The 12,279-nt window shown below is 42.1% G+C and overlaps 1 protein-coding gene across 2 annotated transcripts in view; it reads right to left on the bottom strand.

Moving 5' to 3' along the window:
- PLA2G4A (phospholipase A2 group IVA) overlaps nucleotides 1-12,279 on the bottom strand; it is an 85,394-nt gene that overhangs the window by 54,747 nt on the left and 18,368 nt on the right. For both annotated transcript variants that reach the window (XM_063343906.1, XM_063343905.1), the window contains exon 4: nucleotides 5,402-5,483. In XM_063343906.1, coding sequence (XP_063199976.1) covers nucleotides 5,402-5,483 — 82 coding nt within the window. The remainder of the gene's footprint in view (nucleotides 1-5,401; nucleotides 5,484-12,279) is intronic.

The raw sequence follows: 12,279 nt of genomic DNA, 5'->3' as shown, positions 1-12,279 counted from the left end.
GATCCCACAGCCAGGACCAGGCTGGTGCTGCAGGCAGGGAAAGGTACACACTCCTCCCACATAACGTGACAGCTCCACTTTTCCTTTGGAGAGCCAGGAGGCAGGTCAGTGGCACTGGCCCAGCCAAGGAACATCTCCTAGACTTGCAGGGGGTGTCTCTTGCCGGTTGCAGCAGCATATGCTAACTGTGCCAAGAGCCACTTGTAGAAGCTGCTTTCCACCTCCGTGCTAGCAAGTTTTGCAAGCAGGGGTTTAGCTCTGTTGACAGGAGTGCTCCCGATACTTTAACTTGTTTATCTGAGCAGTCTAACTACAGTGGAAATGAATCCTTAATTCCAACTGGGTGGACAGAAACTGGGATAGAGGCTGAGTACCAGTGCCACAAGCTATCCTAACTTTTAATGTTTTTAAGAAAAGACTTTTTCCTTAAAAATGCCCAGAATTACACTGTTTATTACCATAACATCATAAGAAGATGAAGCAAATAAAGTCTGCAAATTGAAAACAGGATTAAGCAAGATTAGTGATTATTAACAGTCATACAACTGGTTTCCTTTGTAGATGCTATGAATTGTTTTGAAAGCCGGTATACTTAAACAAACATGGATCTTTAAAGATGTAAGACAAATTTTATGATGCTTCCTTTGGCCCAGTTTTCCACCAAGCCCTTTGAAAATCCAGAAGGGGACAGATCCTATGGAAAGAACCACCACGGTTTGCAAGTGTTTCTGTTCCAGAATGATGCAGTTGCTGGTCTTTTCTACGAATTCTGGTACTTTCATGGCAGTAAGGAAAGGCTCTACAGTATGGTGTGGTATCTGGAGTAGATTCAAAACTAAACATCCAGTATATAAAAACCTCACTGGACTGGAGACAAGGCCTTGGAGCCTCTTCCAAAAGCTCCAGTCAAAGTGATTTTACAAGGTCTATTGACCCCGGCAACAACCAGAATGATAACCAATTAGGGTAATTAAATCCTCACCAAAACCATGCAGATTTTAACATATCCCATCTTGTTTTGGGCTTCTGTGGCAGGTTGGGGCAGCAGGGGGGCAGGAGGGGCTTCTGTGAGAAGATACCAGAATCTGCCCCGTATCAGACAGAGCCAGTTTTACCTGACTCCAAGACAGACCAGCTGCTAGCCAAAGCTGAGCCCATCAGCAGCACTGGTGGTACCCCTGCGATAACGTACTTAAAGGGTAAAAAATACTGTGCAGCAGCTGTGAGAGAAGAAGAAGAAAATGTGACAGAAGCAACTATGAAGTTACCAAATCAGTGAAGAAGGATCGGGAGGAGATGCTCCAGGTGCCAGAGCAGAGATTCCCCCATACTGATGCAGGCTGTCCACTTGCAGCCCATGGAGGACCGTGGTGGAGTAGAGACCCACACTGAAGTCTGTGGAGGATCCCACGCTGGAGCGGGCAGATGTGCCCTGAAGGAAGCCACAGCCCATGTACAGCCCACACAGGAGCAGATTTTCTGAGAGGAACTGTGGCTCATGGGGACCCTTGCTGGAACAGTACATTCCTGAAGGACTGTACCCCACAGAAAGGGCCTATGGTGGAGCAGTTCTTGAAGCCCATGGGAAGGGCCCACACTGGAGAAGGTTATGAAGGAATTTATGCTGTGGGAGGGAGCCCACCCTGGAGCAGGGGAAAAACATGAAGAAAGGAGCAGCTGCCAAGACAACACGGTACAAACTGACCAAAACCCCATTCCTCTGCATTGCCTGGAAGGAGGATGTAGAAGAGCCAGGAGTGAAGTTGAGCCTGGGAAGAAGGGAGGTGTAGGGAAGAAGATGTTTTTAGTTTTATCTCTAACTAACCTACTCCATTACAATCAATTGGCAATAAATTAAAGTAACTTCCTCCAACTGAGTCTTTTTGCTTGTGATGATAATAGGTAAGCGATCCCCCTGTCCTCATCTCGATCCGCAAGAGCTTTTCATCTTATTTCCTCCCTCCAACCTGTTGATGGAAGGGGAGCAATAGAGTGGCTTGGTGGGCACCTGGTGGCCAGCCAAGGTCAACCCACCACACATCCACTGCAGGTGCTCATCTCAAATCTTCCAGCCTGTAAAAAGACTTAGCCAGAAGAGCTGAGCACAGCTATTAGAGCAGCAGTCACTAAGAGAGAATCTAAATATTTTGTAGAGATAGAGCTACATTGGTTGGATATTGATAGGACAATATCTAGAGTGTGAGAGCCACCTTGAAAGGGATACCACAAAATTAGAACAAGTGAAATCAGTAAAGGAAATACTCCTATACGAAGGCAACAGTAAATGGGCAGATACCTAAAATAAGGACCTGAATGAACTCCTGGGAAAGAGGGAATCTGCTCTCAAAACTTTTCTTCTCCCCTTCCCAAACATTCTGGGTCATACATTCTTATCATCCACACACATTCACAGATCGACAAACTGGTGAAAACAAACTGTCTTCCTTCATATATGAAAACCATTTGCATGAAAAGTTTCTATGATGCAATTATTGCCTTTTCCTTTATTTTTATGTGCTTTATCAGTGAGAAACAAAAGCAGCTACTGTAGCCTAGCTACTCAGATCCTGGTATGACCCAGATTTAGATTTGATTGCTTGCCTTTGTCAGATCACTCTACAAAAAATTTAAAGCTTACAGAGACAATGGGAAATCTCAGCCAAATAAAAACAGTACAGTAGGACTGGAAGCTATCCTAACTCCAGCTTTCTCTGTTGTTCCAGCCACCCACATCAGCCAGGACACTAAAAATATGTCTTGAACCTGCAGTGCTGTATGTGTGAACTCTTCACTCGAGGAAACACATTGCCTGTGGAGGTTACAGTGTGGTAGGCATCTATTACCTCATTTTAAGGATGGCACAGCCATTTACGCTCCCCATTAATGGACAGGTCAAAAAACCTTGAAAAATTTGCTTACAATACTGCATATCTTCCCAGCCTGGGCTTGAGGAAACAGAGGTGTGGATAACTATGCCAGAGAAGACAGGCCCTCCATGCCCACCCACAGCTGGGGCACCATGCACCCCAGACACATAATCTAAAACTCCTCAAGCAGAGGTAGACTTCAAATCCTTAAGATGAAATATATCACACAAACAACATAATTATAAGGACTTCCACATATTTAATAAAATTAAATGTACTCTGATCTTTCATAGCTGTTCCAGAAAGTCTTGGAAAAACTGATATGGAAGAAAGAAGAGCAAAACATACAAAATATCTCATATTCCCCAGGGCCTCCATCACCACCACAGTGTAAAAGTTACCTCTTGCCCACAGAGCAGTCACTGTCTACACTTAATGGAGCAAACCCAACAGAATAAATCTGAAGAAACCCACCAGAAGAGTCAACAGCTTGGTAGTGTCCGTCATGGGAGAGCAACATTCAGGTACCCATCCCAACCAAGGCACCTCATATTATGTACCACAGCCACCCTCCCTGATAGTGAATCCTACAACCTTGAGATCAAAAACCCAACGTAGAAGTTCAGAAATGCCTTCAACAAGTTACAGTTTTGTCAAATCAAATTAAAAAAAAAAATTTATATATATAGGCTGGCACAATCAGCTGTAAAGATCCTCCACCACTCACAGCTTCATGCATCTTAATTAACGTGATTCCTGATTCAATCAAATAGCTTCCAGGCTCCAACACACCAAGCTTTATATATACACAAGGGAAATAAAAACATTTTTCATTTTCTCAAAATAAAACCAGAAGCAACGATATGGTGGTTTTTTTTTTCACTTCAGGGGATTTGCCAGGCCTTCAAGAACAAGCCCCGGGAACTTGGAAGCTCACCCCGAGATGCCCCAGACTGCAGGTGCCTCAGGCTACAGAGCACTTGTAGCTGCCTCACAGGAAACCAAGCAGGTTTCAGTGGCCCTTGAGCATAGTTCTGTCAGGTTTTAGCAAAATAAAAGATTCCTCCTAAGTAACTTTCTGGTTTTGATCATTTGGTACGATAAGAGTTTTGTATGGAAAAAAAAATCCAATTATATTGATGGATAACATTTGGAAGTTATATTACAGGACCATACTTGTCCTGAGGTGGGAGGGTGGAAATAATGCCATGGTCTTCTGGCTTTCTTCACCCTTCACTCCCTTTAATATCATATCATGGGGTCCCCATTTCAATCCCCTTTCCTCCCTTCCCATGTTCCCCACACTGTCTCATGCCAGAGACCTCTGCCCAAGAACCTGTGTCTTTCCATTTAACCCATCTCCTTATACATGCAAACCTGTGGCCCCCTTGTTCTACTCTTTACAGCACTTTTCCTGAGGTCTTCTTATATAAAGACCCTCTTGGAGGCCACCAGGATAGCACCCCATTGCATTTTTCTGTGTGCTCCTTTCCTTCGCCCCACAGTAGATACCAAATAGATTCCCAATTCCTTCTTCCAGGGCTCCCCTCTCTCCCCTCATATTTGGGGCTCTTGAACATTTCCCTTCCAACTCTCCCTCCCGCTTACCCACCAAGTTTAATATCAAAGGTAGACACTATGAAAAAAAAACCCTTTAACCCACTGAAGCAAAGCTGTGTGTCAGAGCAGCTGCTGGAGTTTGACAGGAAAGCAGTTTCCAGGAATATGCTGGGAGAAAAACAACTGCATGTCAAACGAGCCTGATAAGAGAGCAAGAACAAGACACCACACTCATCCTCCCAGCCCCAGCCTGCAGGTCTTGGGCTACACAACGCTCTGGATGAAGTGCCAGGGAAAGGGAGAGAAGACCCGAGAGCAAAACAGTCATAATCAAGGAAGCGGGAATATTCTTTTTACAGATTCAGCCAATATATTATTCTCTCCCTCCTCCCCCCGTAAGAGCAGACGAGAGTTTTCATTGGTCATTCTTCCTAGCGGTTTCCTGTTCAGATACTAAGTCCAGAGGCACAGAAGCCTAACAGAAAGGGGAAGAAGCACTGGTGTCTTATATAGCTCTCCACCACAAGATCTGCTTTTCCATTTTGGATTATTTTCTTTTTTTCTTCTTGCTGCATTGACTCAGAGCTCTGTGGTGCTTTCTTTTTAAGTGTTCCCACAACCAAACCACAGCCTTTTGAAGATAGAGCAATTGCCAGTTTCACTCGTCTGAGAGCCGCACTTCCAACTGAGCCAAAAAACTAAGTGTAGGTGTTGGTTGCTTGTAGGCAAATTGTTTACAACTCACTCAGCTTTTTTTGATCAATGGAAAGAAGGAGCGGCAAATCTGCTTTCTGAGTTAGAGCGGGTAAGCAATGAAATGGATACATTGCCCTGGCTTTAATAAGCAAGACAGGAAAAAACCCACCAACCCACTAGCAACCACTTAATGCACAACAAGCTTGATTGTCATCTCCCCCTGCCTATGGCAATGGTCTGCTAAAAGAAAGAGGCAAAATAGAAAGAGAAATACTCACGCATGTCACCAATCGCTCCTTTTGTGACATTTGTGGCTTTCCTTACTGTCACAGTGAATATGTGTGAATACTGGTGTTCCACCTGGAAGTCAGAGAGTTAGAGGCGATTAAGCTCCAGAACCAAAAAACCACCAATCAAAATGGGTTTCATTTTGTCCAAGAACTGAGACAGAGAAATCAGAGAGTCAAAATGTAAGTGAAACTCATACTGGATAGAGCATCTCAAAGCTGAACTGCACCCTGGAGCTTTACTGAAAGGTGAGACCTTATACCACAGTTGCTTGATTTCCCTGCAGCCACACCTACTAATCTCAATGCATAACACTCCTCCTCTCTACAGAACTTGCTTTGCTTTAAGGTATTTAAGCTTAAGGCTTTAAGTCAGTCTGGGACAACTTGGTACAGTTAGGAAACAAAAAACAGGGAGGGCTACCTAACAGTGTGACTGCCCTTATAATTACCTTCCCCCAGTAAAAAGAATGGGGGCAATTATTCCAAAGTGTATGCTCTGGAACAGATAAATGCATGCTACACATGCAAGGGATATAGGTAGCAATGCACAGAATATACCTTTTTAGTATGCATCAATATTCAAAGTGCAAGTATCCTTAAGACAATAGAGGGAAGGTGAAAAGCAAGCTGTTAAAACATTCACAAGCAAATTTCATGCGGTTTCTGGAGCTTCCTGTTTCCTGCAAAGCCCAAGCACACAGCAGGAGCTGCCTTTCTAAGAGCAGGTCTATCCTGAACAAAATAGGGAAGTAGAGAGGCGTGAAATTAAGAAACCAAAAGTTTACTTTATGAAAAGCAGTCAATAACTCAGATCTATTTTTACTGTATCTACATAGCCAGAAGTTTGACCAACCTATTGAATACCATTGTGGGGATCACCACTGCATATCACAAGGCAGACGACACTGGCGGTTACAGGGACACAGCGCAGAGCTTGTGGGCAAGTTTCATGTATTAGGGCCAGGATCAGGCCTCACGCAACCACCGCTCAGTGCTTACATCTACACTGCTATCTTAAGGCCAGTCTTAAGACACCCAAACTGTCTGCTTGCCTGCAGTGCCCAGACACTGACTCACCCCACTGGTAGGGCCTGGGGGGAGCCAGATTGCTCTCCTGGAACTGAAACCCGGTCACTTGGGTGGGAGGGGACCACCTCACGCCCGAGCTCTGCCTCTACAGAGGGCAGCAGGTCCAAGCTGCCTGGCTCTTACAGCTCAAGCCACTCATCAAAAGCACACCTCCTGTGGGACCTCAAATAGATGCCTGTTATGTACAGTGATACACCCCTACCTCAGGTTTCCATTTACAAAACTGAAACAGTGATATTTTCTTTCTTTGCCTAAATAGCCATTAACTTTGTAAACTACATTAAAATAAACACTGCATATCAGTCATTAGGACCTAAAGAACTAACCAAGTATTAAAGGGCTTACAACATATTCCAATCAAAAGGAAAAGGCGGAAGTACAAGAATCACAAAATGAAATGACATTTATTTAAAGCGATAAACAATACCCTTAATATGGGACACAATTATTCAGCCTGTGCCTGGTGCTTTCTTGCTATGTTTTCCATCTGGATACTACTATTTTTTTTTTTTAAAAAAAGGAAGAAACAAATAGGCAAACAATACATGACTTAGTTTTCAATAGTGGCACTTGCCTCCACTTAAGCTACTGCTGCTTCAACTGTTAGACTTTATAAGGGCCTTCAGGTGGTTCTCATTACTATTTCAGAACAGGTTGTTTCAGCAAAGCCTCATTATTTCACATCTACAACACACACCCAAAGGCTGGATGCAAACTGGATCTCTTTGACACAAATAAACAAAAAAAAAATATGACTTTTTTATAGATTATATATCATTTTCTCAACAAAAAAGAAAAAAAGCCAAAACCAGTTTTCTAATGACAGCAAAAGTGGCTTGTGAATGCTTAAGTAACAGTTGAGTCAGGACGCATTAAAAAACAATGCAAGTGATACCAACACAAACTCCTCCACAAGTCTGTCGGGGTCTGCAAAGGCACAGCCACATCACCATGGATCTAGGAGAAAATGCCCACTGTGATCCTGAGGTTATGACTCCACTGCAGACGCTGGCTGACCCAGACACTGAGTCGTTGCATCTTTATTAAGGCTGTAATCACCCACATGTTATGACAACTGCTGAAGGCTCATTTCGTGATAGTCTGCCCAGCAGTAAGTTCAACTCTGTAATTTTTCCCCTGTAAGCTGTAGTTGTCTGGTTCAAAGAACAAGCAGGCAGGCAGGGTAAGACTGTGGCAATGTAAACTATTGCCTTAGAAATGGTGTACTGAAATCGTCATTACACAGCAAGTGGTTCACCAACCGCAGTAAAAATGGAATCCAGACTCTAACCGATTCTCACAACTGGGACTGTTATCTCACCTCAAAAGCATCAAACCCAAGAGAAATGGTTCAGATGTGGGAATTCAACGTCGTTAAGAGCAACACCTATGTAACAACCTGCATCGTGCTGACATGATTTTGTGACATTCATCACCTTTTACATCACAGCTTTCAAGAGCAGATGGAAGAGTGGGAAGGAGGATGGGACTTCTGAACAAACTGATCAAACTTCTGCCTCTGCCATGTGGCAAAAAAAAGTTCAGAGTTTTTCACCATAGCAGGGTAAACAGGGATTTTAATGGGTACCTGGGAACAGCCAGTACTACTGTGAGCACAGCTACATAAGGTTACCCCAGCTCTCCTATTTACCCTGCTTCAAGAATTTTTACAATCTGTGAATCTCCAGAAAATAGCTCTCATGGTTCCTTGTTTTCAGTTTGCCTCTTGAAGTTGTTTGAAGCTGTTTTATCAGCGTGTGCCACGTTCGCACGCATGTCAGATTGCTGAAGTGTTGGTTTCACAATGCGGCACTGGCCTCAGAGTTTGTTCACACAGGCTGATGTAGTTCCTTCGTCACATACAACCTTATAATTAAGAGAAACAGCCCAAAGTACAAACACACCACCCTTCTCCTTATTCTTAGCTGTTAAGAAAGAGCCTGTCCTCACCAGAGACCACAGATCAGAGATCACTGAACATTTAGCAACAAAGAGGAGGATGGAGTTATAATTAAGTTACAAGTATGGGCCATGGGTGTGCTGGATTTAGTTCTCAGCTGCTCTGTGCAACTCATCTGCCATTCTGGTGCACCAGAGTCCTGCCTGTAAAATGGGGATACTGCAAGATGCTCACTGACAAAAAGCACTTCCGTAAAGTAGTTTTCTTGCATCTCCTGGTCCTACTCAGGAAACACATGGCTAAATAAAAATGCCTGCCACCAAACCAAGGTCAAACCACCACTTCGTAGTGTATTCTCATTACAGCAGTACAGAGATCGTCACTACTTTACTTTTTTTTTTTTTTTTACAAGTCGATAACTGTTTTACTAATACTATTGTTAAGAACTGCTTTTTATTGACCTAAGCAGCAAGCTCCATCATTCCAACTGGTAGCCTCCGAAATGAATGCAAACATACAGAGGTCTGGCAAAACAAAAAAAAAAAACATTATCTTCTTTCCCTGCACCTCACCCAAAATAACACACTGAAGCTTATAATTATAGAGTTATTAATATTTGGCCATAATCACACGCTTGGAAGAAATTGCAACTACTGAAGTAAACGATCTCCCTCTTAGTTAAAAAAAAATACACAGATACACACAGGAAGCTCAAAAGCCTAGATCTTTTCATAACCCAAAGTAAATGTTTTTCATGAAACTTAAGTGCAATCGGAAATTAAGGCAGTTTTCCACTTAGGATCCAGTTTCTAAGGGTATTAAGAGGCCTAAATGTCCCTATTAACAGCTAGCATAACTTTCAGAAACTTTATTGGTTAGTTTTTGGAAAGACCGAGTTATAAAGTTAGATGCCCCCAAAAATACCACCAGAAACATACTGACACTGAATACCTTTATAAATCCAGCCCTTGGTAGTTTAGATGACTAAGCTGCATTTTCTAAAGTGACAGATGTTCATCTTAAGTCTTGATAAAAATCTGTACATTGTCAACTCCTCAATTACTTCTGAAAAAACAGACGATGGTATATAAATCACTTCAAATGTTGCAACACTTGAGTGGAGCAACATCTGCATACCTTTAAAAATCTAAACCAGGTTAAAAATTTCAGATGTTCACAATTAATTCAAACCCCTAAATTCTTTCATACAAAGTGACTTAAGTTTGTCATAGCTGTTTCACTTCACTTCCTCTTTCTCCATAAATTTAGAGAAGAGAGGAGGAAAAGAGTTTTCTATACACCCTCTCTGAACATGGATTTTCTGAATCATGGAAGCTCCTGTGGACAGTATCCACCCTCTACTGGTTCAGCCCACAAGTGTCCTGCACAGCCATGGTTCAGCATCTCCTGTTCTCACACTACAGCTCTCCATCTCTTCTAACTCCTCCTCCTGCCTCCTTTGTTCTTCTCCCACATTTGGCTGGTTTTTTTCCTGCCACAGTAAAGCTTCCCTCCTTATCCGATTTCCTCTGTTTTACATATCACTGTATTTGTATGTACATAAACACCATTACCTTCCTAATCTGGGACTGGAAACAGAACAATATGCTAAGATCTCCTGTAACACCATCGGGTTTTACCTACAAACTTCCTGCACTTACTGAGAAAGCCAGGGATTTGCATGCATTGAGTATACTACTTTTCATATTCCAGAATGCTGAGTCAGAGAACGGAACTCAATCAGGAGACATACTTGCACACAAAATACCAGTCAGGAAGCTCTGGTATGGATAGATTGTGTAATAAGTATTTATTACTTTTACTTCCTTAAGATTAAGGATGCTTGAGCTGATGACTGGGCTGGACAAATGAAAATGTTTGTCTGTTTTCTGAAGTAACAGATTTTTGTAAAGTCCATGCTCTTCTTTCACAGAGTATTACAATTAAGACAAACATTTGTGCATACACACACACAAATTTTACCTTGAAGTGATTTTCCTTATTGTTATAATACTTATCCCCCTTATAAATGTAACTAAAGATGTATTATGTGCGAATTCTTTATTCTGAATCTAAAAGCACTTTTGATATAATCAGTTCTGTCTGTACCTGCAGTAACTTTGTGAATGCCTGATTTTATTCCTCCAAGTCTTTCACAAAAGAAGAAAAAAAAAGAAAAAGAGAATGGAAAACACACAGTAGTTAACGGAAGGACTTTTGGAAAATGCAGAATTGTTTCGAGTCCTTTAATGTCAAATATCATTAAAATTCAAGATTGTTGCATTGCTATGAGCCTGCTGCCCTTGACTGTTCTAAGTTTTAGTAAAACTTCCCACGCAATTTCAATTTTCAAATTAAGAAACCTCAAAGATTTACATTCACTTTCAAAGCAATTATAGGATTAGCTCTTCCACTAACAGCGTTCCTTCCTGCATTAGCAGCACTCTTCCAGCAACAGTTCAGCACTGCCAGAGGACTGTAACTACGTACAATTCTAAGGCTGCATTTTGCTCATGATGGTATAAAAATTGGTATCAAAAGAGATCTTTTATATGAATGATTCAATGAAATACAACTAAGTGCCTCAGAAACTTCTTCCGTAAAGGTACACAGATTAGATCAAGCATTCCATCCAGGAGAGGGCAGTGATGCAGAAAGGAGAAAGTCAGTGTATTGTTTTAACACTGCTGAATACAAACATCAACCTGAAACTTGTCTTTACAGCAGCGTTCACAGCACTACGGAGTGAGTGAAACACTAGTTTGACATCTGCTGGCTGCAAACTCATGTAAAGGATGTGACTGCGTGGGGTAGAAACCACATAATTGATAAGAGATCATTTCAAGGAAGTATACGCTATATTTTTAGCAATGTAAAAGTTCAACATCATGAGAAGTGTATGGTAACTATCTTTGAGTATGTATCGCCTTTCCTGACATGAGGTTCTGGGACTATTACTAAAAGTGCCTGATATGAACACACCCAGCTTGTTTCCAGATTTCAGTTTGAGAAGAAATTGCAATTTCAGTGTTTACTTTGGAAAGTCACTCAAGCAGAGAGACACGAGTCAACATTACAGCCAAAAGTCAGCATTCACGAAGCTGCTGACCCACTCCACTGGTTTGCCATACAAAGGGCAGTTCTGCTCCTACTTCCCACCTCCTCCTTCCCTTGGCCCTACTTCTCTACTGATACAGGTTGTGCCCACATGGTTGTACCCTTCCCTTGGCCCAGCTCTGACAGCAGAGAAATAATCTTTCACTTTGAACTGACTTTCTGCCAATTCAGCAAGATCATTTGGCACACTCTGGTCAGATGCCATTGACAGCTGGTACAAGGGATACAGCAGGAACACTGGAATAAAGCAGAAGAGAGGGAACAGGAGCTTTTGGCAGCAGTGTGGTGTTTAGTGGCACAAATCATCTCACTGACCTTTACCTAGGGTTTGCAGGCTGTATTTTGAAGATTCTCTTTGAATCAAAGTCACTGAAACACACTAGTTTAAGATCTAAATATAAAAACCTGCCAACTTATGCCTCTATACATACTGATGAAAAGGGAAAAGAGTTATTTGGTAACTGAAATTGTACAAAAAAAAATTGTATTGTAAGAGAGAAAGATGCATGATGTTAGTTTTGTAGACTACAGTTCAGCTTGTCAATCTTGTATGAAAAAGTCAGCTACAGGCGCTTTGGTGAAACACTTTGAACAAGCAAGTCCTTCAGAGGGATACCCTATGACATCATACCCATGAGGTTCTTCGGAGCCCATATTCCATTTTGACTTACACATGAGCAACTACACTCAAAGCCATGATGTGATTTCCAAAAGCTAACTTGAATCTTTCAAATTCCATTAAAATAAATTTCTGAAGAAG

This window comes from Chroicocephalus ridibundus, chromosome 8, assembly GCF_963924245.1.
Source record: "Chroicocephalus ridibundus chromosome 8, bChrRid1.1, whole genome shotgun sequence".
Lineage (NCBI taxonomy): Eukaryota > Metazoa > Chordata > Aves > Charadriiformes > Laridae > Chroicocephalus > Chroicocephalus ridibundus.
The sequence above is the reverse complement of the archived record's forward strand: the minus strand, read 5'-3'. Positions and strand labels throughout refer to the sequence as shown.